The sequence below is a fragment of the Prionailurus viverrinus genome, chromosome B3 (assembly GCF_022837055.1).
Source record: "Prionailurus viverrinus isolate Anna chromosome B3, UM_Priviv_1.0, whole genome shotgun sequence".
Lineage (NCBI taxonomy): Eukaryota > Metazoa > Chordata > Mammalia > Carnivora > Felidae > Prionailurus > Prionailurus viverrinus.
Genome location: NC_062566.1, coordinates 36,432,723 through 36,460,670, shown reverse-complemented (window position 1 = coordinate 36,460,670; position 27,948 = coordinate 36,432,723). Strand labels below are relative to the sequence as shown.

At 47.9% G+C, this 27,948-nt stretch overlaps 1 protein-coding gene across 6 annotated transcripts in view; it reads right to left on the bottom strand.

Moving 5' to 3' along the window:
- DAPK2 (death associated protein kinase 2) overlaps positions 1–27,948 on the bottom strand; it is a 118,136-nt gene that overhangs the window by 26,561 nt on the left and 63,627 nt on the right. For 4 of the 6 annotated variants that reach the window (XM_047863961.1, XM_047863960.1, XM_047863959.1 and 1 more), the window contains exons 4-6: positions 19,513–19,651; positions 3,579–3,725; positions 43–172 (exon numbers count right to left, since the gene is read on the bottom strand). In XM_047863961.1, coding sequence (XP_047719917.1) covers positions 43–172; positions 3,579–3,725; positions 19,513–19,651 — 416 coding nt within the window. The remainder of the gene's footprint in view (positions 1–42; positions 173–3,578; positions 3,726–19,512; positions 19,652–27,948) is intronic. The other 2 variants (XM_047863962.1, XM_047863964.1) reach the window with 1 other exon arrangement.

The window sequence follows — 27,948 nt, the reverse complement described above, 5'->3', positions numbered from 1 at the left end:
AGATGCCTACTTAGCTGGGAGAGAAATAGGCCTAAAACTTACCAACAAATTCTGGCGTCCCAAAAATATTCTTAAATTCAACTCCATCTTCTATTTCATGAGCCAGGCCAAAGTCAATCAGCTTGATGTGTGGAATGGGAATATTCTTGTCTAACAACATAATGTTTTCTGGCTGGAGAACAACAACAAAAAAAAAGTAAAGAAGGAAAGGATGAAAAGATGGTAATTAAAGCCCTGTTTTGTGTTTTTGCTTTAGGGTTGGGGTGGGGTTTGGTGTTCTTTTTTAGGAGACTAAAATTCTTTCTTGTTTTTGTGTCCTGTCTTCTCCTGTGAACTCAAAGACAGACATAGCACTGAGGGCAAGGGCTGGGTTTTATGAAATCTGCTGCTCACAGCAGAACCAGAGACCTTAGCTTTTAGTCCCCTTTTTGTCTCTGAATGGCAGATCCTTCAATGCAGTGCCTCTGTTTCCTGATCTGTTAAATGGGGCCAGTGAGAAATTCAAAGCATTTCCTGTAAACAAAACCACTGCCTCTGTGTGAGGACCATAGGGGTGGGAGCCTAGCAGCTTAGCCTGGCTTTACACACGGCTTATTAACCTTTGTCTTCCTGACCACCTCTTTCCCCTGGCTGGCCAGCTTCCTGTTGACAAACTCCCCTCCTCTGGCCTAACCATGTAGCTCACACTTCTCTATGGGTTTAACTAATTTTGGCCCTCGGCAGGACACTGGAAAAAAATGCACCTGACTTCCCGGGAAAATACCAGCTGCCCAGGCTATTTCCAGTGTAGCAAACAGCTGCCAGATGTGACACAACCATGTGGGTATGTGTTGGTGGGGGGATGGCCCTGCCCTGGCCTCATACACCACAGGCTCTCAGGGAGGCCAGACACAAACCTACCCTTCTGAGCATACCCGTCTCACTCCCACCCAACTGCTCAGAGCCTGAACATGGGTGAGCAGGTCTCTCCACTTCACCCTCTCCCCTCCCGCTCCCCACCGTGACTGTCCTAGACTTCATTCAAAGTGGAATGTCCTGGGGGTGCCTGGGTGGCTCAGTCAGTTAAGCATCAGACTTCAGCTCAGGTCATGATTTCAAGGTTTGTGAGTTCGAGCCCCGTGTCAGGCTCTGTGCAGACAGCTCAGAACCTGGAGCCTGCCTCAGATTCTGTGTCTCCCTCTCTCTCTCTGCTCCTCCCCTGCTCGCACTCTATGTCTCTCTCTCTCAAAAATAAATAAACATTAAAAAAAAAATTTCAAAGTGGAATGTCCTGAAAACATACATCCACACAAAAGCATCAAATTCATAACAGTCCCACAATGGAAACAAGACAAACGTCCCATCAACTGATGAACCCAGTATATCCATATAGTGGAATACTATTCAGTCATAAAAAGGAATGAAGGCAGAGAAAGAATACAAAGGAATGAAATACTGATACCTCAGCATAGATGAACTTTGAAAACATGATGTTAAGTGACAGAATCAGTCATCAAAGACCGTGTATTATATGATCCCATTTATATGAAATATCCTGAATAAGTAAATCCATAGAAAGAGAAAGTAGTTTAGCAGTTGCTCAGGACTGGGGAAATGGGGAGTGACTGCTAATGGGTATGGAACTTCATTTTGGAGTGATGACGATTTTCTAAAATTGATAGTGGTATTAGCTGCACAACTTTGTAAATTGTACACTTTATTTTGTTTGTTTATTTATTTATTTATTTATTTATTTATTTATTTATTTATTATTTTAGAGAGAGGCAGGTAAGGGAAGAGGGAGAGAGACACAGAGACATTATCTTAGGCAGGCTCCATGCTCAACAGGGAGCCTGATGTGGGACTCAATCCCACAGCCCTGGGATCACGACCTTAGCCAAAATCAAGAGTCAGGCGGTACCTGGGTGGCCCAGGTGGTTGAGTGTCTGACTCTTGGTTTGGGCTCAGGTCGTGATCTCGAGGTTCATAAGTTCAAGCCCCACATTGGGCTCCACACTGACAGTGCAGACCCTGCTTGGGATTCTCTCTTCTCCTTCTCTCTCTGCCCCTCCCCTGCTCGTGCTCTCTCTCTCTCCCAAATTAAATAAATAAACTTAAAAAAAGGAAATTAAGAGTCAGATGCTCAACTGACTGAGCCACCCAGGTGCCCCTAAATTGTACACTTTAAATGGGCAAATTGTGGGGCGCCTGGGTGGCGCAGTCGGTTAAGCGTCCGATTTCAGCCAGGTCACGATCTCGCGGTCCGTGAGTTCGAGCCCCGCGTCGGGCTCTGGGCTGATGGCTCGGAGCCTGTTTCCGATGCTGTGTCTCCCTCTTTCTCTGCCCCTCCCCCGTTCATGCTCTGTCTCTCTCTGTCCCAAAAATAAATAAACATTGAAAAAAAAATAAAATAAAAAATAAATGGGCAAATTGTATAGTATGTGACTTATATCTCAATAAAGCAGTTTTACATGAATGAATAAACACATAAATAGATAAATACATGTTTAAGAAAATCGAGCATCCCTATTTCTTGTTTTTTAATTTTTTAATGTTTATTTATTTTTGAGAGAGAGAAAGAGAGCGAGCATGAGTGGGGGAGGAGCAAGAGAGAGGGAGACACAGAATCCATAGTAGGCTCCAGACTTTGAGCTGTCAGCACAGATCCCAATGTGGGGCTTGAACTCACGAACCGTTAGATCATGACCTGAGCTGAAGTCGGATGCTTAACCGACTGAGCCACCAAGGTGCCCCAAACATCCCTATTTCTCAAAGAAGAATTTCCCACCTTGTACCTTTGCTCACATTATCTGCTGTACCTAGAAAGCCTTCTGCTTGATCTATGCCCATCAAAATCCTAGCTGGGCTTCAAAGTCTAACTCGACTCAGCTAGTCCTTGAAAGCTTTCCTCAGTGAGTACCCCACCCACACACACCAGAAATGAATCCCCCTCCTGTCCCTTTGGTGCTTATTTGAACTTTTTTGTTATGACATTTGTCACACTCTCTCCTTGTCCACCAGTCCTTGCTGTCTTTGTTCTAGCTCCTCTACCGGACTCTCAGCTGGAGGAAGGATTTAGGTCTTTGCATGTTCACCCCTGCAGTGCAGAGCACAGCACCTGGCAGGCTGACGGTTGCCCTGTTAGCTGAATCGATTCTGAATCTGGCGTGAAGACAATCCAGCTGCCCCATCCCAAACGTCCTGGCTCCCTGAAGTCTCTGTGACCTCATGTCAGAGTGGCTGGAAACTTTCACTCAAATGAGCTGGCTGTGGCCTCCCCCGACTTTGAAAATAAATAAAGAATACATTTCCTTTTGCATTTTTTAAGCTTGTTTATCCTTTTTCCCCTCTGGAGACTTCTCTCAACTTGATTGTGAAAATGTGTCAAAGTCCTTTCCCAAGGCAAAGCAGGATCTTAGGTCCTGCAGAAAGGAGACTGAGGGGGGAGGTCAGGAGATGGGACCCACAGAGATGGCCCCACTCCGATACCCCCAATCCAGCCCTCAAATGGCTGCTCATGGACCTCGAGTGTTCTGGAACCCCATGCCGTAAGCTGTGCCCTCCCCACTGCCCACCGTCTTACCTTATTAGGAACTTACCCTCTCCTCCAGGGAATGGCCCTGAAGCTTCCTTCTGGGGCAGAGGAGGGTCAGAGCCGGGGTCTTCCTGACCACCATAGTGCTCAAGGCACAGCACACACTGAATGGGGATGGGAGCCACAGTGGACAAAAGCAGTCACACCAGACCTGGTGACCCCCAGGATAATGGGGCAGGAGGAAATGGGCAGGGAACATGGGAGAAGAAGGAAAAACAATTGGAGGCTGAATTCTCCCAGGCAGCATTGCTCTGAGAGGTGAGAAGTATCCTTGTCTTATATCCTCTCACCTCTGTGTCCCACAGTCCAGGGGAAACAGCCTCTGCACTGGCTTGTGAAAACCTCAGGGTCAGGCCACGTTTTCTTACCTTAGTACTGCCTGTCCCTGCAAGTTCTTGCCCACTCCAAGAACTTAACACATAGCAGGTGACTTCTCCCCTGCTTGGAACATTCTTCCTGCACAGTCCCTACCCCAAACCTGGCTAATTTCCTATTCACGTTTCAGTAAAAATAGTACCGCCTCCAGAAGGCCTACACATGCGCGCGCGCACGCGCGCGCGCACACACACACACACACACACACACACACACACACACATTTCCTGCCCAGCTCCCATAACATCCTGTGCTTCCCCCATTTCAATGTGTCTTGCACTGTCTCAAGGTGGTCGCTTACTTATCTGTCTCTTCACACTGGGTTATAAGCTTCCTGAGGGTTTTGTTCCTACCAACTACCTAAAGCTCAGTATAGAGCCCAGCATCCACCAGGTGCTCATAATTGTTCCCTGAGCGAAGACACCTGCCATTTCGCTGCAATGTGCTAACCCAGCACGGGACATACTTTCTACCTCATTGAACCCTTCCAGCTATCTTATGCAGTGGATGTTATCATTTCCCTGTTTCAGAAAGAAACCAAGACTGAAATACTGGCTTGTGGACACAGGGATTTTCATGTTTTGTTTTGTTTTTTATTTTTGAGTGAGAAAGCATGAGTGGGGGAGGGCCAGAGAGACAAGGAGCCAGAGGATCCTAAGCGGGCTCTTCGCTGACAGCAGCAAGCCTGATGTAGGGCTCAAACTCATGAACTGTGAGATCATGACCTGAGCTGAAGTTGGACGCTCAACCGACTGAGCCACCCAGGTATTCCTGGACATGGGGATTTTAACCTCTATCTGTTGGAGTCCAAAACCTCTGCTCTAACAACTAGAGTAAATGATCTTCCTGCTTCCCAAAGGTTCTGGGAAATCTATCCCAGGGGGGGAAGTGGATATTCTGCTCCAGGCTGGCAACCTAGGGCAGGCTTGGACCCTGGCTCAGGCATAGCTGTTTTCCTGTCCTGGCACTTGCTTCCCATCCCTGCACGCCTTTTCTTCCAGTGATGCTTTACCCAGGTGAGGGGCCCCGAGTGCAGTTCTGGCCTGCCCTCACGCTGGGTTCAAAGGCTCAGAAAAGGAATCTCAGGATCTCCTGGGCTGGATCTCCTCGTTTCAAGGAGAGAAGAGAGGTCCTGGCAGAGTCCCCAAAGAGAGTCTGGATAAAGTGATATGGCCTGTGGGTTTCAGGCTGAGAGGTGACCTTAGGGCAGCAGGAGTGTTCTACTGGGTGTCAGGACCCAGATTCTTGTCCTCACCTTACCACTCACACACAGAGCCATTTGGACTGGCTTCTGGCTCAGACCTGCCCTCAAATAGCAAAACAGTAAAATAGACCCTATATCTGCAGCTCCTCTCGCTTTCAGAAGGGTTTCCTTCTTGCTGTCTCAGCCTTCACTAACCAGAAGGCAAAGCAGGGGCTGTTATTTTCCAAACATTCACCAAGGCGAGCAGCGCACTAGCTCTCTATGTCATCTTTGCAACTATTCTGAGTGGTGGATTGTTATCACCCCCATTTCACAGATGAGGAAACAGAGGCTCAGAGACCTAAAGCACTGGCTCAAGGTCCAATAGCTCATCATGGTGGCATCAGGGTGGGTTTCCTGGGCAGTGCAGCCCCTGCTCGCCACCACTTCACCCAGTTTGGTTAAATATCTTCAGCGGTCCCACTGACCACGAGAGTAAGGTCAAGGTGCCCTGCCTGATATTTGAGGCATCAAAGTTCTGCACTGACTGCCCCACACTACCTTCCCAGCCTCACTGCCCATCATTTGCTTGCACCTGCCCCATATCCCCTCAAGGTGGGTATTACCACACCCAGAATGACATCTCAGTTCCATCCTTTTCTCTGGCTCTTCCCCTTGCCTAGAATATCTTTCCTACTCTTCTTCACACTTTCAGAGATGATGCCCCATCCCTGCCTCGTTTTACTCCCTTACTTTTCAATGAAGCAGCCCCTGACCTTGTGCTCTAACCCCCTTAGGTGGGGGTTATGAGCAAGTGGTCCTAAGTTGCAGGCTGTCTCTCATATTGGGACACCGCTCTCCTGAGCGGTGGCCTCCCTGGGAAAATTCAGGTCAATGTTAAGTTTCCTGGCCTCCCCTATAGTGTCTTGCATCCTGTATGTCCCACTGAAATACGCTGACGTGCACTGAAAGAATTGGGAACCAGTGAGTGGTCCTTCCTTTTCTGCCCTGTGGAGGCCCTCCACCACCACTAGGGGGGCCCTAGTGCTCTCCTCCCCACAGGGCTGCTATAGGGCTGGGCCGGGAGAAAAATAACTGAGGGAGGATCCCCAAGGGTAGTCTGAGGGCCAATAAAGCAGAAGTTCCCCCAGGGGGGGGGTTCTAAGCTTCTTTGCTTCCCCCTTCCTGAACAGGGTAGGGCACTAGAAAAGATCCTGGGCCTGGGTAGTGGGAAATTCCAGTTCCACCTCCACCATACGAGGCCATGTGAACTTAAGCACATCACTTCCTCTCTCTGGGTCACAGCTCCCCAGTTCTAAAATAGACACTGGATGGGATCCAGAGCCCCTTCACGCTCAAGCCTCTGCAACTGCAAGGTGGCATAACCTCCCAAGCTGGCCGGGCAAATTCCCACTCCTCTGGGCCCCAAGGCGGGACATACAAAGGCTCAGGTCTCCTGGCTCCTGGTCAGGAAGGACGAACAATCCATTGTGACCACAAACCTCTGGGCCCAAGCCAGGATGCCCTCTGGGGTAGTGTGGTCCTAACCGTCTGCCCTTTCCTCCAGCTTTAGTTGCTTCACCCAAATACTACCCACATGTTTGCCATCACCTCCGAAGCATGGCTGGAAAGAAGGATCACATTCCAGTAGGTGCCCCCACTGCCCAGCACCGGGTTTGTGGAGCTGCTACCAAGAGGTGAAACTGCTCTCACCTGTCAAAACAAATCACCCAGCTCAGCCCACCAGGCAGGCAGCTGTGGGAGAGGCCAACATGCCCCTCCATGCCCCAGCAGCTTTGGTCAGAGGTGCCTGCTATGGTGCCAACCAGAAGCCAGTCCTCCTGGCAGGACCGATGTCAGTGGGTGATCCCCGCCAGTCCAGTACAGCATGCCCAAGAGCCCCTGCAGGATGAAGGCAGCCTCTGGGGGCTGCACAGTAAGGTGCAAAAGACTTGAGCTTTGAGCCAGGCAGGTCGAGGTTCAAATCCCAGCTCTGTCACTCACAGTGAAACCTGCTCAAAGTCAGTGGATCTCTTGCAACCACGATTTCTCATTTGTAAAACGAGTCACCTACCATGGCAGAGGGTTGTTCTGAAGATTCAGAGATGGTGCACGTAAGGATCAATGCCCAGCAAGATTTCAAATCATGGTAGCTATGTTTGTTTGCTCCTCTCTGGGATGTAGCAATGACAACAGTCAGCCCTGGGAATCTTACTAAATCCCTGCTGAGTCACCTGTGCACACCTGCAGACCATGCCCTCTCACTGACCTGCCTCCTGTCCCACTCATCCTCACCCCCAGTTCACCATACCGTGTTCACAATGGTGAGGCTACAAGGGACCTCAGAGGTCATTTAGTCCCTTCATGGTTGCAGAGCAGCTCAAAGAGGTCAAGAAACTGCCAAGGTCACTGAGCAAGGAGCAGAGCCCAAGTCTGCTGACCCCCTCCCTACCCAGCGTCCTCTCCAGGTGCCTATGCAGCCTACCTATCACTGGGTGAGGCCGCTGACCTCAGCAGAGCAGGGGCCCAGCCACTCAGTGCTATGGGGACAAGAAGGCTGCAGATGAACCTTCATTGCAAATATCAAGCATGGCCCCAGATTATTCAGGAAGCGCTGGGCAAACTGAGAAAGCAAGGCTGACTGCTTCCAGGCCTCTCTGGGATGGTTTCCATGGTGCTGCAGCAAACTATCCCCCTGGCACACCGTGGATGAGGCCACAGGCAGCCCCTTCCCACAAGCCTCCAGTGTGGCCTATGCCCAAGGCCCGTCTCCGTCTGGCATTCAAGGCCCTCCTATCACTGGACACTGACATGCCAACCGACCTCCTCATCACCCGTACCCCAATCTGCAGTTCACTCTGGGGGAATGGCCTTCCTCACAAGCTTTTTCTTTCCCCTGATGCCCAACTCCAACACACACACTGGAACATCTTCTGTGATCCCCTCCCTTCTGGCATGTGCAGCCAGTTGTTTCCCGTCAGGGCCTGTATGGTACCCCGACATGCCTCTGGCAGAGAACCAACGGCACTGTAATTCCTTATGTGTCCTCCCTCCTCTATCCTGAAGCCCCACAAGGCGGATGGGGGCCTCGCCTGCCATTGCCACCCCTAGCACCCAAGAGTGGCTGCTATTTCAGTAAGTGCTCAGGAATTGTCTGCTGGACAAATGGACAAACCACATATGCGTCTCTTGCTCATTCTGCTTTTAGGGAATCAAGAGAGATCACAGCTAAGAGACTTAGAACCTGGATTTGAATCCCAGTTTTGCCATTTACCAGCAGTGTGACACTGGCAAGTTCCTTAGCCTGTCGGCCACAGGTTTCTCACCTTAAATAAGCAGTAATAAATTAGATAATAAAACCTACCTCATGAGGGTTACCAAGAGGATCGAACAGAGCATAAAACGTGACCTATAACTGTTAGCATCATCTTTTTTTTTTAATGTTTATTCATTTTTGAGAGACAGAGCGAGGGCAGGGGCGGGGCAGAGAGAGAGAGAGAGGGAGACACAGAATCCGAAGCAGGCTCCAGGCTCCAAGCTGTCAGCACAGAGGCTGATGCAGGGCTCAAACCAGCGAACCGTGAGATCATGACATGAGCCGAAGTCAGATGTTCAACCGAGTGAGCCTTCCAGGTGCCCCAGCATCATCTCTATGATTATTTCCTTGATCATGTGTCTCCTTCTCAGAATGAGAGTCTTTTTCATCTGCTTACTGAACTCCTACCCATCCTTCCAGGCCCAGCCAAAATTCTATCTCTTCCAGGCCCAGCCAAAATTCCTATCTCAGGAAGTATCATCTGAATACCCAGCCCAGCTCTCCTTCCTTGTCCTGGCTCCACACTTGTGCAGCAACCTCGCCCTGCAGTACCAACCATTTCGCCAAGACCCTGATTGTTATTCCTGCCTCCCCAACAAGACTGCCCACTTGCAGAGAGCAGGCGGGCTTCTCATGCTCTTTCTACGGTCCTAAAAGCACAACCTATAGCATTTAGTTTACAAAGCATTCATACTTACTTGATTCTCACTCTCTGAGGCAGGTACCATCATCACCCCCATTTTACAGATGAAGAAACAGAGGCTCAGAGAGGTTAAGTGCTTTCCCAAGGTGCCTCAGTAATAAGTAGTGCAGCTAGGGTTCAAGTTCTGGCTGACTCCAGATCCTGTGGGCTCTCCCTTCTCCCACGTCCCCTCCCTTCCTCTAGTTGATGCAAGGGTGCCTGCTGGGGTCACTCCTGCCTGCTGGCAAAGTGGGCATGTCCATCTTGGCCCTGGTGCCTCAGCAGCTTCCTGCCCCAGCTCCGTGTTTTTCCCAGAAAACCCACAGCTGTGGCTTAGGGAAGGGCCCCAACTGGGTTGCACTTGGATTTGTTAAGCCACAGCTTCTGGCCACTCGCTCATGGCCTCCTCCTCTGGGGAAGGCTGTTACGTGGTTCTGACCTCCCACTGCCCTATTCAGTAAAGCAGAGGAGAAAACCTACTCTACCTACCTACTCTGTCTCTAGGCCCTAGCAGCAGGGGCAGAAATAAAAATTCACTTTCAAAGGCATTCCAGGACCACTGGCTTTCGGCTTTGGGCCAATCAGCAATGTTGGATCTATGGTCTGTGCCAAACTAGCATTTGTGGTGAGCTTTCCCCCGCACATCACCTCATTAGATCCTCACAGCCACCCAGCTGTGGATGGATGGCTGGTGCCCCATCTCACCAGTGAGGAATCTGGGCTTGGATCAAGACATTCTGAGCCCCCAAGCTGTGCTTTGGGGGTCCGCGTCTGAGCTAGTTGCCCATTGTAATCCTCTGGAGACCGTGCTAATGCTACCAAACCGACAGAAATCAACTCACCAGGAGTGAGGCTCTAGCGCTCGTTTTGGAAAGCAAGTTCTCTAAGCAAGTCTGAAGAGGACAGTGTCATGTTTGGGAAACCAGTGCCGATGAGGGCCCAGTCACCTGACAGGCACAGGTTTGAATCCCACTCTGCTCTGTGCTAGCTGTGTGACCCTTGCCAAGTCAGTCACCCCTCTGAGCCTTGGCTCCTCATCTGAAAAATGGGAATACTAATATGTTAAGAGGTTCTGAGGAGACACAATAAAGCCCAAGGAGCTCTCGAGCAACCTCCTCTTTCTATAAAATGGGCATGACCCAGAACCTCCCTCACACTGTGGCTGCGTGGATAAAAAGAGCGAACGCAAGCACAGCACTCAGAGAAGAGCCTGCGTGTCTCCGAGGTGCTCAGGAAACGTTGGCTGCCATTATTATCACTACACCCCTGACAACAGTCAGCCTGCATAGAGCACGAAACCTGCTCACAAAATGCTTTCACCTGCAAAGTCTCTGAGACCCAGGGGGGGGGTGCTGGGGGGGGTGCCCACTGGCTCATGACAGCCAATTGTTAAATTTGAAGGAATTTTGTGAGCTGGTTGTTAAAGAGAGCTATGTAACTGTATTATTTTAATATTAAAATTAAGTTATATAAACTTACAGTTAAATAGGCTATCTTAAAAACAATCCTTAAAACTCATTGCTTCCTAATTTTGTCAATTATGTGTTAATAGTCTCGATGCTCTTGAGGTGATTTCTGCCCTCTATCTCTGTGTTGGGGAAATACTAATTAATGGTGTGCGACTGCACGCTGGTTCCTTGAAATTGGCCATGGTGGGTGTACTGATACCATGGAAACTGGCAGATGCTCCGATCAGGACTTCATTTGTGGTCTTCTTGATCCTAGACTTAAGAAGCGCTGGAGAAGATCACTTAATAATGCAGATTAAACTTAAAAGGGTGCCGTGTCTGTAGCCGTCACTTTGTGAATAGCACAGAAACCGAGGAAATATATTTTTTCTGATATTCAGAAACTATTACCCAGTTCAGCAAAGAAGTCATTCGTGTCATTGACAAACGAGTAAAGTTCCAACGCATGTCTTCATTGTTTGGTTTTTATCTTACTTGTTAACGTAGACAAAAATATCAACCAACATTCTGGTCAGAACTACACTCAGGTGTCACCTGCAGCCATAGATTGGCTATGGATACAAGGGTTTGGCAAAAAACCGAAGAAAATGTGCTATGAGAAACAACTTGCTCTCTGGAATTTACAATAAAAAGTATTATTTACTTTATTGTTTGTAAGTTGTGTTGTAAATCTTTGTATCATGAAATTCAGGATAAATTTGTGTGTGTGTATAAGCATACACTTGTTTTCTGGAGATCTGGCTGTTCCCAGAATACCACTGCAAAGAACCTCACACAGGAGGGTACTCTCTGTGTTTTCTAGATGAGGAACTAAGGAACAGAGAAGTTAAGTAACTTATTTGAGGCCAAACAACTAAGTTGTGGAGCCGGGCTTATAATTTAAGCCCAGGTTGGGGCACCTGGGTGACTCAGTCAGTTAAGCATCAGACACTTGGTTTGGGCTCAGGTCACGATCTCATGGCTCATAAGTTCTAGCCCTGCATCAGGCTCTGCGCTGACAGTGCGAGCCTGCTTGGGATTCTCTCTGTCTCCCTCTCTCTTTGCCCCTCCCACGTTCTCTCTCTTTCTCTCAAAATAAATAAATAAACTTAAAAAAAATTCAAGCCCAGGTCTTCTTAGTGCTAAGGTTCCTGTTCTTTCTACTATTTTCATTTCTTCCAGAATCAGATTCTTTCACTCCTACTGAGATCAGAGGCGGTGAGAGGACTGACAGTGGAGCTGTGAATGGAACCTAGAAGTAACTGTTTGAACACATGATACCTCCCTGGAGGCCAGGCCTAGGGAGGGGCCCCCAGTGGAGGGCATGGGCAGCTAGAAGCCCCAGGAGGCCTCTAAGCACCTAACAGCGAATGCAAAGGCAATTTGCATTTCTAGTTTCCTGTCAGTCTTACACAGTGTCCTGCCACCCTCAAAATCTTCCCGGCCGGCTGGCTGGAAAGTGCTACCTTATTCATTCCCCCTTTGGATGTTTCCATGCCCACCTTCCCTTCTGAATCCCTCAGGAGGAATAGGGAGGAGTAGGGAGAGGAATAGGGAGAGGAATAGGGAGAAATGTGGCCTAATAAGACCAGTTAAAACTGAGAACCAATATTTGCAGGAAGTGTTAGAATTTGCAAGCCCTCTCATTAATACTGATACCTCCCTGGTCCTTTGCTCCACCCCCACGGGACAGGAAGAAGAGGCAATATTATCTCCACTTTCAAGGCCAGGAAACGTCAGAGAGGTGAACTCCCAATGTCACACAGCATAGGTTGAGACTCAAATGCAGGCTCAACCCCCAATCCTCTCCTCTTTCTACTTCACCATGTGGCCTCCTGCTGTATCTTATAAGAGTCACCTGGTTGGTTTAATGCTTCCCGTTTCAAAGCATCTATATTTCAATTCTTTTAATAAGGGCTGTCTATAGCTTACATTTGGGCACATTTTGTTCCTTCCCTCCACTATTTAGAAGTTCAGCATTCTGAGGGTCACTTCTCCTCAGGTTGCCCTAGGGTGGCCTTGCAGTAGTTGATAAAGCAAACCGCATGTATTTCTAGGGCTTCGGGCTCACAGTCTTATGCATGGGGCGGAGATGAAGAGGGCACAAGCTAAACTTTGCATCTGAGAAACAGGAAGCAGGGTCCACCTCTCAGAATACCCTGAGGGGGTAAGGAAATCAGAAAATACTTGTATAAAAGTTTCTACAGCAAACTAAAATACTTGACAGCCCATGTGGGCTGCTGGGGTTAATATGTAAAGTTAAAAAAAAAAAGCACAAAAGAAAACTGTAAAAGCAATATAGTTACAAGTACCCTAACACACACACACACACACACACACACACACACACACACACACACACACCTGTTCATAAAAAGCTGAAGAAAACACACCAAGTGATAATAATAGTTGCTTTGGAGTGGAAAGTCTGTGGGTAACTTCTGTGTAAGTTTCTACATTTTCTATGAGTTATTACTTTTTATAATAGCATAAAAGATCATCCTTCCCTTGAAAAATGTTCTTAAGTGCAGAGAACAAACTGAGGGTTGCTGGAGGGGTGTTGGGTGGGGCGATAGGCTAACTGGACAAGGGACATTGAGGACGACACTTGTGATGAGCACTGGGTGTTATATATATGTGATGAGTCACTAAATTCTATTCCTGAAATCATTATTACATTATATGTTAACTAACTTGGATTTAAATAAAAAATTTAAAAGATGCTAAGGGGTACCTTTGGCTCATCTCTTTCCCATATTCTTATCACCGCCTCCAACTGGCGTACTCTCTCTGCCCTGCCAGAATTTTCTTTCAATATCAGAAATAGAATCTTGTTTATCCACCCATTAAAGGTCTCCCACCAATGCTTGCTCATTTTCTTAAGTGTGATGTACTGTAGGAGACCAACCTCAGTCTCAGGAGAAGCCTACAGAAGTGCCGAGCATGAAGTGTCAGGATGGCTATAATCTTCTCTCAAATTATGCCAAACAATTTTTAAATCACATACATGTTTTTATTTTAATTTGTACTTAAAATGATTTTAATTCTAAAGATCATATGTATGTATATATACAATATGTACACATGTGTACGTGTCTGTGTGTAGATATACAGACATAAAAAATACTTTTATATAAGTAAAAAGTTTTTTCTTTCTTTTTTTTATAATTTTCTAAATGTTATTTAATTTTGAGAGAGAGAGACTGAGCAGGGGTGGGGGAGGGGCAGAGAGAGAGGGAGACACAGAATCCAAAGCAGGCTCCAGGCTCTGAGCTGTCAGCACAGAGCCTAACGCGGGGCTCGAACCCATGAACTGCAAGATCATGACCTGAGCCAAAGTCGGACGCTCAATCGACTGAGCCACTGAGGCACCCCTTTTTATTCTTTTTTAAAGAGAGAAAGAGGTAAAGCAAATGTGGCCACGTGTTGAATCTAGGGGGATGGTGTAATGGTGTCCCCTGTATTCTTGCAATTTCTTTAAATGTTTTGAAATGTTTTCGTAATAAAAACATTTGAGGGGAAAAGCCTTCCATGGCTGTGACTGCCTATACAGACTCTTTGGTCTGGCCTTCACCGTCACAATCTCACCCTATCCTAAGTTAAATCTCTGCCATGTCTTACCTTCACTTCATTCCACCAGATTTTAGTATGGAAACAATCTCATTCTTGTAAGTTCTACTTTCAAATGCATGCACATTTTATAGCAGTTAATAAAATAGGCACTTTTTAAAAATTATGAGGATATTAGAAAGAAAAAACAATGTAACCAGATGAGAAATTAACCATGTAAAGGATAAATGTATGACACGGTTCAGACCCTTGGATTAATTAAATATAAGAGGCATGGACCAAGGAAGTAAGAAGTCTACACCATCACAGTTTGGTGACTGAAAAAGCTGGTAATACCCAGTTTGGCTTAGTGTTTCCTCACTGGCTAAGTTCAAGCTCCAGCTATCTCGCTTAATACCTATGTGATCTTGGAGTGCCCGGGTGACTCAGTTGAGCACCCATCTCCTGATTTCCGCTAAGGTCATGATCTCACAATTGTGAGATCGAGCTCTGCATCCGGCTCTGCACTGAGGATGCAGACCCTGCTAGGGATTCTCTCTCTCTCTCCCTCTGTCTCACTGCCCCTCCCTGCTATGCTCCCTCTCTCTCTCTCTCTCAAAATAAATAAATAAACATAAAAAAAAAAAACCTGTGTGATCTTGGACAAGTTACTTAACCTCTCTGAATGTCAATTGCCTTGTGTGTAAAAAAGTGACAATACCTATATCTCAATGGGTGGCCATGAGGATCACATGAGAGAACAAACGTGTAAGCATGCTGTATTATAGAAAGTGCCATATACATTTAAAGTACTATTGATATCATTCCTATGAAAGCTTGACAAGCAAACCCCCTCACATCATGAACATAAAAACAGCTCAAAAGATGATCAGGGCATAGAGGAATTTGGAATTTTGGAGTACTTGTTCAGAAATTCACTCTTCCTTTCTAGTAGTTATATAAGCCAAAAAGCCCCATGAGGGTTCCTGGTTTGCATATAATTTTTTTCAATCCTCATGACTTGTTCTTTTTGCTTAAAATACTAGTCAGACCTGAGGCCGACCTTCCATTTTTGAATCCTCAAGTTGGATTAGGATGTAGGGGAGAAATACCAAAACTCAGAAAGGAAATTCCCAAATACAAAATAAACACAAAACCACACAAAACCGACCTCGACAAGGCCTTTGTTTGTGTAGGGATCACACGCCAGGGTAAGGTTCCTAGGTGGTACTGACCCCCATTTCCTGATAATCTGTCCCGCAAAAGGCATGTCTGAAGGCACACTGGGTGCTCCCTGTGACTGAAGGGCAGGCAGCCCCAATGTCCCTTCCAACCATGTAAATACAGGCAACATCATCTACCTTTACCACTCCTACCTACCCACGTCAATCAGCCTTTCTATGGTGAATTTACAGCACACACTGGCCTGGTATTCCCTCTGCTGAGGTGGAACGCTTACCCCTTGGTAGTGGGCATTTGTTGGCAAGAGTCATGGTTAGCTTTCATTTCAGGTAGCCTCCCCACCAAGTCTCACCGTGGCCATCTCCTGCCCGTGGAAGGCAGGTACCATATCACATTGATGTTTGTCACTCTACTCCTGGGCATACTATAGCCCCCCAGTAAATGTTCACATCATTGCACTGACTTCTGCCCGCAAACTCTTTTGCATTTCCCAGGTGACATCAAAGGGTCTTTGCCATCCATGCATGCATCTGGTCTTACTAAGTCATTTCATTCATTCATTTACTCATTCATTCAACACTGAGTAATGTGTCATGTGCCAAGCACAGTGCTAGATACAAGCGGTAGAGTGACCAACAGCAATAGACATTCTCCGACTGTACAAAGGGCAACGGAAGCATAAAGGCAAGTTCATTCTTAGTTATGCTTTGGGATGTAGTAGGGAAGGGAAAGGCTTCCTAGAGGAAATGATGTTTCTGCTGGGCCTAGAAGGATGAACAGGAAGGATGTCCATGGACAGAGAAAGGAAGAGCAACAGCTTCCTGTATGGGAACAGCATGAACATAGAAGGAGAGAGGCCAGAACATGTATCTGTCATCTTGTTGCCAGGGGCTAGTGTTTTGGAGTGGGGAAAGGTGGGTGAGACCAGAATCTGGACTAAGGAAGGATAAGAAAGGTCCGAATGCCATGCTGAATGGGTTTATTTATCCTACAGATGACAAGGACCCAACATAGATTTCTGGGCAACAGCATGCCATGATTTGTTTTTACCAAGACTGCTTATCATACATTAATTTGTCCATTTATCTGCTCTCTGCCACCAGGCTGGGAGCATGTGTTAAGCAGGGACAGGGCTTCACCTCTCTAGCACAGTGACTGAACATAGGAGGAGCTTATCATGGGAGGATCCAGGAGAAGTTCATATTCCAAAGACAGGTGAGAGCTCAGTGTCCTCCATTACCTGCTCCTGGAAGATGAGCATGGAGAACAGGTCATGGGTAGGGGCATGGAGACAACACAGTGGCTGTGTCCATGGGGCAGCAAGGCTAGCCTGACTCACTTGGTGAGGAGTAACAAGAGTTGAGATAAGATAATACAAGAGTTGAGAAAAGCAGAGGCACCTCACAGGGAGTGAAAATCAGGGAGAAAACTGTATTCGTGTAAAATGAATTTTATGTGGTTGGAAACAATACGGAATCAAGAAGTCCCCTCTAATCTACCAGCTGGGCTTTCCATGTGACCCCCTCCAGCTGGTGGAAAGTTCCAACCGGGGGCATGCCTACCCACATTCTGGCTCCAGGAAGTGTCTACCCAATCATGAGGTAATCCAGCTACTCATCACTTTCTGAAGTTGCTCAGCTGAGCCTGGACCAAGGGACTCACAGATGGGGAGGGAGGGTCAGAAGGCTCACAGTGTGCACAACTCTAAGAACAGGAGGCCGAGACGGGGGTTAGCGGAATCACCCTACACGCAACCGGGGGAAACCCAGTGACCATCTCCAGGCCGAGGAAAGCATCCACACTGAGCCCAGGAGCCAGACCTGCCCCAGTAGCAACGAATCTCAGCTCTGCTGGCTAATCGAGAATTGCATTAGCAGTTTTGTTTTTCTAGGCTGGCGGGCCCAACATACTGTAACAAGAGTTGTGTTTCCTTTTCCTCTATTCTGAGAGGGGAAATAACAATAGCAGGTATTATTACAGAGCACTGTCTGATACATAGCAGGTAATGCTGCTTCTCTAACCCTTAACAACCGCACCAAGTAGGGATTATTATTTGCCTTGAAGCCGAAAGACTGAGGTTCAGTTGTATCCTGGTACACAGTAGGATGAAGATGAAACCCCCACCTGGCCACCTCCAAGCCAGCACTCCCCACACCACAGCGAGCAGCCACACAAGCAAACTAAACAACGTGGACCGCTTTAGTCACGGAGCCTGTGGGATCACAACACCTCCTACCTCTACCAGACCCATAGAGAAAAGACAAAGGAGCCCATTTTGAGGTCGGTCTCCTGGAGCCAGGAAAGACACAGAAAACAGGAAGTTAATTGTCCACGGTACTGCCAGGAAGGAGACACAAATACAGTCCGGGTAGACGGTTGCCTGCTTAGTGTATTACCACTCTGAGGTCCAAAGTCCCCCTTAGGCCACACCCTCCTTGGTGACAACAACTTTTACCCCAGATTCTTGTGTAAAACACTGCAAGGTGTCTTCTGTTGGAGGAATTCAAAATACTGCGGCAATCAGCAGAGAAGTAAGGACCCCACCGAGGGGAATCACGGCAGGTCACCCCACAGGGCAGGGTAAGAGCTGGGGTGGGGGTCCATGGCAAGAACTGAACCCACTGCCTGAAGCAGTCACTGTGAGACCGTAGGCATGCCATGCCCTCTCTGGGCCAGTCCTCCCAAGTCAGAACTCGGGTGTCATCCTGAACTCTGCCGTCTTCCTCATCCCCCACAGCTAATTAGGCACCTGATCAATCCTCAGACCAACCTCTGTAATTGGTCTTCAATCTGTCCCCTCCTTACCTTAGTTTTGCACTTCCCACATCTCACCCAATTACTGCACTAGCTTCCCAGATGGCACCTACCCCCGCCTCCAGGTGTTCCCCATTCTATCCATCCTTCCAGCCGGAGGGATTTTTCCAAAACACACATCTGCTGGCCTCACCTCCCTGATCACCTGGCCCCTATACCCCTCAGGGTAAAGTTCAATCTCTTTGGCTTAGCTCTCAAACCCTGTGTCTGCCTTCTGCTCTCTTCCTGGCTTATTCTCCAGCCATTTGGAACATTCACCCTTTGCCTGTATTTCCCTGAATGCATTGTGCTATTTCAGGACCATGTACACTGTCGTTCTCTCTTCCTTAGAAGACTCTTCTCCTTTGATAACCCCTGCCAGTCCTTCAAAATTCAACTCAAATAACACCTCTTCCAGGAAGCCCTCTCAGATAATGCAGTCTGACTTAGATGCCCTCTCCTTTCAGCTCCCTAGCTCCCCTATACTTCCTTCTATTGTTGGTCTTTCTTTTCTGTCTCCTGTACTAAGTTTCCTAGAAAAGAGGAACTAAGCCCAGACAGGGCCCAGTTGATTTTTGTATCTGTAGCAATACCTAGGTGCCTGGCACAATGCTTGAAACACAACAGGAATTTCTGGACAGAAAAATGAGTGGGATTTCACCCTGGGAAATAGGTCCCTCTGATCACAGGTTAGAGGATCTTTAAGCTTTGGGTGTCTGTGAAGGCTCATCAGTCTACTAGACTGAGTTCAGTTACTATGGGAACTGCTCCTTCTACTTGACCACACTCTTGCTTTATGAGGTCCTATGTGGTCACAGTGAACTTTCTTGACCCTGAATACCAGTTACCACAAATGATGAGCGGCCCCTGGAAGCAGTTTTGTGGTCACAGTAGGGGATGGGAACAGGGAGGGCAGCCAGAGGCCCCTGAGCTCCAAGATTGATGACCTCTGGGCCAGGGCCGCTGAAGGCTGTGCTGCGCAGGGCCTGTAGGGCCAGCCAACCTCAGAAGTCCTTGCCTGAACGCTTCTACTTCTGCCTGCTCATGAGTTAGTTCTCAGTTACTGAAGAGTCCAGTCTTGTGAAATGTGTTTGGTTTCAAGTTTCCTGTTGTTGGTCTAGTATTTAAAAACTGCACCCCACCTGCTCCCTGAGAGAGATAAGGTACCTGTGGTCTGAATAAGAAGCTTCTTGCAGTCAGTCTCTATGTGCAGAAAGCCTGATAGGTGAAATGAAAGTGAGGAAAGGGACACTTTCTGTGGCATCGTTTCTTTCCTAGGAGCTCAGAGTTTTCCACAGCAAGAGAAGGGACGAGGGCCAAACGGGCACTGAGCCCTTCCCGGCAGTGACATCAGAAGGGACTGGGCTCCTTCTTCCTAAAATGATTCTCCTCCCTCACCCCCTCACTGACCTTGAGATCAAAGTGAGCAATTTTCTTGGCATGAAGGTAGTTCACACCGTCCAGGATCTGCTTGATGAAGCTGGTAGCCTCCTCCTCACTCAGCGACTCCTTCTGGGCCAGGAAGTCGAAGAGCTCTCCTCCCGACACTCTGCAAGACACCGGTGTGGGGTGGGGCCCAGGCCCAGTCAGACCTGTGTGTCAGGGAGCCAGGCCAAAGGGGGCAGCTCCTGAACCTGACCCCCACCATCTGGACGTATGGCAGGATCCCCTCACCCGTCTCTGGGGCTTTGTCCAGCCAGCACCAGGGACTGCCTTTTCTTCTATTCGCTGTGTTCATCCCTTTGGATCACAAGGGTATGAGCCACTCTTAGGGCGTTACCAGAAGGGCCTCTGGTGACCCTAGGTGTTACCTCTCCCCCACCACGACTGAGGTAGCAGAGGACAGAAACAAGTACTGTGGGATGACAGAGAAGAACATATGCTGGGCCAGCAGCTGGACACCTAGGTTCCAGTCCAGCCCTGCCACTGACCTTGGACAACTGCTCTCCCCCTCTCCAGTCAGACCTCAGTTTCCCCATCTGCAGAATGAGCAGATGGAGTAAGATGGCCCCTAAAGCCCCTTCTTGGATTTTATAAAAGATGGCCTCTTCAGAGTCGAAAATCTAGACATGGTCCCTAATTGAAATGTAAAGACCTATCTAAAAACCCAAAAGTGCTACTTTTGTCCTCACACTCCACACTCTTGCACCTTATGGTAGATATGGCAGGAATGGAGACCCACGGCGCAGAACAACCTCTCCTATAAATGCTAGTTTACAGTTTTAGCTGGATTAGAGATTTAGGGTTGCCAGATACAATACGGGGTTTTTATTTGCTAAATCTGGCAACTCTACTGGGCTTGTCTGTCCTCTGACAGACGCTGGGGTATCCAGCCAGGATGTGCTTCTCGGGGGCTGGGTCAGAGCCAAGGGTCATCCCAGGGAAAAATCTCGGGGAGGGATCTGGGCCAGGGGGATCACCGGGAGACTTGTTCAAAATGCAGATCCCAGGTCCTACCACAGATCCTACCAAATCAGATTCTCTAGCCCCAAAGCTTTGGAACCCATATTTTTACAATAACATAATACTAGTAATTAATATTCATTGACTACTTACTCTGTGCATAATGTGTGCTTTATGCACATTATCTCATTTAACCATCATAATACCTTGTGAGCTAAGTACTAGTATTTTCCTATTTCACAGTTGAAGGAACAGAGGCTCCGTGAGGTTAAGTGACTTGCCTAAGGTCATAGAGCTAGTAAGTGGCAGTCAGGATTCAAACCCAGGAAGAATGACTTTCAACCACTATATCATACTAAGTGTCCTCAGATGATGCTTATATGGCTAGAATGGCCTCTGTCCCACTTTGGGGAATCACTCACTCCCTGCCACCTAGTTCACCCTAAACGGCACCAAAATTTCCTTTTCTCCTTTCTTTAAAAATGCCCAGAAGCACCCATGGACACACTAATCAATCTCAGCATCCTGAAAAACAGAACAACTGGACACAATGAGGTACAACAGTAAGTACACAGCAACACTTATGACACCTACATCTGCTTAAGCCTCTTGTTCAGTGCTACCCAACAGAACTTTCTACAGTGATGGAAATGCCCTCTATGAACACCGTCCAATATAGCAGCCACTAGTCACACGTGGCTACTGAGCATTTGAAATACGGCTAGTGCAACCAGGAACTGAACTTTAAATTTTATTTCATTTGAAGTCATTTTAATTCAAAAACTGAAATGGTGTGAAATATTTTCCCGTAAACACAGCTTTGTTGTTTTGGTAGGATTGTATTTCATGCTAACCACTGCACTGAGAATGAACTAAATGTGCTGTAAGTGTAAGATACACATTGGGTTTTGAAGATGGAATATGGAAAAAAGAATGTAAAATATCTCATTAATGATTTTTATATCGATTACATGTTAAAATGATAATATTTTGTACATATTGGATTGAATAAAAATATTAAAATTAATTCACCTATTTCTTCTCACTTCTTATTTAATGCAGCTACTAGAAAATCTAAAACTGAATATACGGTTCATATTATATTTCTATCGAACGGTGCCAATATAAAGGGTATCTCATTTAGATCTAACTATTAGTTTACAGGAAATACAAGACATAGAGGAAGAAGTTAACTAATGGCATGAGGCAGGAATAAGCCAAATCCAGACTGTGAGACAATCAATGGGACAAATGACCTAGTTTTTCCAACATTATTCTCTCTCCTTTTGCGTATGTTTGAAATCCACTCTAAGTGAACAGAAAACTTCCGGGGGGAAGACTCCATGATCTCCCTCAGCCGCGCTCCCACATAGACAATGATCACCTGGAAGTTCTTTCATAAGAGATGAGAAAGCCAAGGCCCACAGGAGGCGAAGGAGCTACACAAGGTCTCCCAGTAAGGCAGCGTGCGGTCAAGGCCGCGTCCAGGCCCCAGCCACGGTCCAACACTGTCTTCTCAGACTAACATGTGACGGGAGATAAGCCGCCCTAACTCTCTCAGCAAGGTCTCTCAGGAGCTGGGGGTAATGGGAACGTCTACCTGCTCACCTTGTTCTGAAGAGCAAACAAGTTGGTGCATTAAGGAAGGCACTCAGCACAGTGACCAGCACCTGACTGTGTCCCATCAGCAGGGACTTCTGCCATGATGTTATTATTTGCTTATCACATATGGTTAGTGCGGGCTTAAGTGGTGGGAGAAGGTGCTGGGAATGCAGGGAGGCTTGGGTAGGGTCTGGACTCAGGGAGCAAGGGGATGAGACAGGTGTAACAGGCAGGCATCTCTCTGCAAAGGCACAGAGATGGGGGCAAGCGCAGGGCATGTATGTGGCAAGAAGTCCCTGTGCGCTGGCCGGCTTTGGAGATGAGCTGCAGACCTGCTGGCGTGCTGGTTCTGCCACTGACTACCAAGTCACTCTCCACCTCAGTCTTCTCTCATCTGTCAAATGGGGTTGAAAATATCTCCCATTAGTAGACAGACAAATGCCAGAAGCCTCTGTTCCTGCTGGGGTGTGAGCTTCTCAAGGGCAGGAGCCATGAATCAGATCCTCATCCTCAGGGCTGGTGTCTACCACGTGACAGATGCTGAGTAAATATTTAGAGAAAGTGGGGCGGGGTGGTGGTAAAGGGGTGAAGAGGGAATGAGGTGAGAAGGTGCAGGGGTGCATACTGTCTGCTCGAGCCGCAGTGCCCCTCTACTCAGTCAGCTGGGTGTAGCCTAAAGCATCTGCCTTGGTGTTGGCAGCGAGGCTTGTGCACTACTTTTCCATGTGTTTCATGGGTGAGGCCATCCTCTGCCCCACCCCTACCTGGGCAGGTGCTGGAACCTGAACCCCTCTCACCGGCTGAAGCAGAAACTCTGAGTCTGCTCTGCAGACCCAGGTCAAAGGGCCAGGACAGTGGTCCCAATCCTTCCCTAACACAGACCCAACCTTCCCCTTGGGGTGCAGCACGTGAGAGTCCCAGGGCTGAGCTTTTCTTCTTGCAAAACAGGAATGAGGAAAAAAACCAGCTTCGCTGCTCCCTGGGAGGGGGGAATCTCACTGTAGAGTTGGACAAGTGCTATGAGACCCTCGATAAAGTCCCGGAAGTAAATAACACACACCATACTGTCATGAGGCATAGCAGTGGCAGAAGGGTGCTTGGTTCCAAGCTGGCCACCGGAGCAATGCGCCTTCCCAAGCATTCTCTCACTTGAGACTCATATCCACCCTGAGGGTAGATGGAACTTCTGGCCTGACTTTTCAAATGAAGATACTGAGGCCCCCAAGAGAGCAAGTGACTTGCCCAAGGTCGCACAGTAAGCCACAGAACCAGGAGTCACAGCCAGATCTTCTCAGTGCCAGTCCACTGTGTGTTCCTCTTGCCACATTGTCTCCACATTATAAAGTTTGAATGGGTGCAAAAAGGAAAGCTCAAGGCCACCCCAAGTACTGGGTAGGCCTCTGACATCCCTGTTGAGCTGCATTTGAGCCCTCGTCACACCGGGCTATTGTTACCTGTCTGCCTCTCTCCCCAGCTAGGTTATCTTTGCTTCCCCAGCAGCTTGTGAAACAAAGACATTCAGTAGAAGGTGGGTGGATAAAAGAACAAAGGGGGAGGGGAGCCTGGGTGGCTCAATCGGTTAAGCGTCCGACTTCACTCAGGTCATGATCTCACGGTCCATGGGTTTGAGCCCCGCGTCGGGCTCTGGGCGGACAGCTCAGAGCCTGGAGCCTGTTTCGGATTCTGTGTCTCCCTCTTTCTCTGACCCTCCCCTATTCATGCTCTCTCTCTCTTTCTGTCTCAAAAATAAATAAATGTTAAAAAAAAAATTTTAAAAAAAAGAACAAAGGGGGAAAAAAACATTAAAAATATCAACATGATATAGCATATTCTATAGCATATAAAAGTGAAGGCTTGGCATCTGCAAGAGACCTGTCCAGACCTGCTCAAATCCACAGGGCCCCTCTGAAACACAGGACCCAGCCTGGCCCTTGTTTTCTATACTTCTAGCCCCTGCTGGGTCCTATGAGGCTGTGGCCTCGGGCACACCCTACCCTTCCTACCTTAAATAGAATGCTGCATAAGTGTAAAAGAATCTCATGATAACGTGGATGAGTCCTGTCACCTAACACCACTGATGTGAAGGCCCAGGCTGGGTGAGGACTTTAGGGGATAGTAATCAGCCATTTTGTTTGAAGGTGTGATCTGAGCAGGAGACTGGGTGAGACATGGTCTCCTTTGGATCCCAGCCACGGTGGCCCTTAGAATATTCCTCAGAGTCTTGGAATGGTGGAGGCTGATGAGCCCACAGGGATAAACGTCCAAGTCTGGACACTCAGGCTGGGGACACTCACATCAGTGCTCAGGCAGCTCTCCTCAAGGTTTTGTTCATTTTTCCTCTAACATAGTTTTTCCCAAGGGTTTCTCTTCCCCAGAGCCATTCCCCATCTCCTCCCAAATTTCTCTCCTCTCACATCCCAAACCTCTTCAGCTTAAAGATGAAAAGCAAAACCCAATAGTCTGGGTCTCTTCTCCTCTCCTCTCAGCATTCCCAGGATCAGTCCCCTTCCTGCTAAGCTGACCTTTGCCTCTTTCCTCCCCACAGGTTGGTCTGCTTGCTAGAAAACCTTTTCAGATGCTTTCTTGGATGTGTACTGAAATGATCTGTGTAGACAGTGATTTGGAAAGGATGCTGCCAGAGACACTTGGGCCCAAGAAGGTGCACTCAAGTTAGGGCACTGGAAAGCACTGCTGACCCCGTGGGGTGATCTGCCAACCCGTTCTCTGGTATGCAACCACACGGGTATCACTTTCCATTAGCAGGGAGCCCAGGAGGCTCCAGAGAGGTCAGGGGCCTGGATAAGAGGCCTGCCAACTCCCCCGCCCCCCCGGGGCTGACTTACATTTTCAGAGCAAGCTCCACATATGACATGAATTAATCTACCGAGATTTTGAAAATATTCTTTATGCCATACAAAAGTCAACTTATATGGCAAAACCAAATCCTTCCCATCCCTGCTTTCAACAGCCCTGACCAGAGGCAGCTATTGCTAAGGAGGTCATGGATGGAGTGATGACAGTTTAAAGGGACTTAACTCAGGGCTGGGTATGTCTTCTGAGTACTGGTCACTTTAGCAGAAAGCAAAAGCAAGCCCAGCACCAGACAACAGTTGCTGAGAGGGACAATGGGATTGGGGTAAACCCATCCACAAAACCTGCAATTCCAACTGAACAAGGCGGGCACTGATAGTCATGTTTAAACACTGGGCAAACCCACTAACCTGTTAGGGCACCGTGAGGACCAGGCAGTCAAAGGCTGCTGATCAGCCCAACAGGGGTCACCAAATCCCAACACAAAAGCCCATGAAAACCCCTCCTCTCTTGGGAGGTCCTCCCTGGGACACCCTTGTCACACATTGTTCCAGCACCATTGCTAGCCTTAGCAATCCCCAGCACTCCATAGTCAGACACCCCAAGAGCAGTGAGACAGCTTCAAAGTAAAAGAGGTGATAGAGAAACTATGAATAGACAGAACTGAGCAAGCACAGCAGCTCAAGCAAGTCACACTGGGAGTACCAGTGAGACAGCTTGATGGTAGGGATGGTGATAACTCACTGGAAGAGGGCACATAACTGTTGCTGACCGTGAGCCCTGCTGGGAGAAACAGGGACATCTCAAGAGCATCCCAGACCCCAACTCCTAGGGTTATGCAAACCAGGAGAAGCAGGCAATTTCTCTAGCAATTAAAGAATAAAACACTTTAATCTTATAAGAATAAAAATGACAACAACAAATCATTTGATAACTATAAAGGCAAATGAATAATGAATCCTGTTTTAGAACAAATGGCCCAGGGCTGACAAGGCTGCGGGCAAACTGGAAACCGCTCCTATATTGTAGGTCCTACAGGTTAACTAATACCGTCCCATGAAAGTGAGGATATTAAGAGCCCTCCAAATGTCAGCCTAGTCATCCCCTTCCTGGGGATTGATCTGAAAGGATTAATTCAAAAGAAAAGTGGGAAATTATGGGAAGGAAGTTGTTTTCTGGCCCTGAAATTTGTAATGGTTAAAAGCTGGAAAATCAAAACGAAATGTCCAACGATAGGGATATACGAGTATGTAATTCAATGAAACATGATACAGTCAGTTAAAAGAAAAAAAAAAACTATTTGTGAAATTATGCTGAAGGGGAAGAGTAGAGCAAGAAATTGTGCAAGTACAATGATTGTATACAAATAGATAAAGGCCGAGAGGAACCACAGAAAAACATGAATAGCTATGTTTGGATGGTAGGATTGTAAATGCAATTTCTTTTCAGTTGCTGGAAAGTTTTTTTAAAGCAGTGGCCTAGCCTCCCCAGCGGGGGTAAGCTTGTCGCTCTCTGCTGGGAACACTGTGCCAACTGTTGACCCTTAGCCCTGCGGCATGCCACACCTTGGGCTGTCCACATGGCTGACCGCACCTGTGGGACGCCCCCAGGCTTGCTGAGTCAGGCAGCGGCATATGCCAACTAGTCCAAGTGGCTGAGAGGTCTACGGGAGAGACCGGAGGACGCTGGAGTGAAAGGAATAGCACGGGCGAGTCTATGCATTTAAACAGTGAGATGGATAATTTAAGCATCAATGCAAGAGTATGCAAATGCCCATCTGCTACATAAATCTATATCCTGGTAACGTCAGGGCTTAGTTCTCAAATTAGAATGACTTCAAATGTCAGGTGGTCCACCCAACTTGTGCGCAGGTTAAGGATGGCTGTCACATTTACAGATGGGAGCTGAAGCTCAGAGGAGTGAGGTGTCTTGCCCGAGGTCACAAAATCAGGGATTTCTGAAACAAATGCTGCCACTCCTCTGCAACCAGCAGATGCATACATGCCCATGAGGCTCGGAACACTCCCAACACCAGGTCGTGCTGCTTGATTGCACACGGCCATTGTGACTTGTACAGTCCAACTCAAACTCTGTTGCCTGCCAAAGCTCTATCTCCCCATTCCATGGAGACACCTCCAGGAGGGACACAAGGTGGCCAATTCCTGGAGTCTTGGTATCATCAGACTATGACGTCTTGCCCAGTTAGGCCAGCATAATGCCATCTCATCTCATGCTCATAGCTGTCTGCACAAGCAGTGTGGACTCAAGCCCCTCCTCATCCTGGCTCTAGGGTCTTATAAGAGACCTGGTCTCTCAGTGTTCTTGTCTGTAAAATGGAGATAGTAAGAGCTTCCGTGTGATAAGATTTTTATGAAGATTAAATAAGATAATAGAAGTGCTCAGTACAGTGAATACCAAGTAACTCCTCCATGTTAGGAGGACACTTCCCTCAATAGTCTTTGTGAGGACTGAACAGGATGGCAAACAAGAAGCATCAACAAATGGTTGCCTTATACTAGGGCTCTGTAAATAATAGCTATTATTATGATAATGAAGGCATCAAACAGAACAAATGTGGGAATTTTTCCCAAGAAAAGGCTGGAGAAGGGCTTTGCAGAGCCTAAAGGATATTTGTTCCTCTCCTCCTCATAGAGAAGACCCCTCCCGGACAGCCTCTCCTCCCCTCATACTACCTTCTTACACCGCCCCCCACCCCCCACCATCCTCCCACATGCTCTGCCAGGAAACGACCCAGGGGCCAGCCATTGCCTCCCTTTTATCCCCAGGGTCCCATGAAAGCCAGACCCAGACCCTAGCCTTCTGTCCCTGATGCTCACCAAACCCACCCACCTTTGGCCCAAGCTCAGAAGGAGGACGAGGGGGGCAGCAACCAACAAAAACTACCCACCATTGACTTCACCTTCTTTGGGCCAAGCTCATGAGGTCTGGTTGCCGCTGCCCTCTGGGACCTGTGGCTGAAGCACCCACCACCCTACCTGCCTCTGCTGCCCCCCATGGGCCCCAAACACC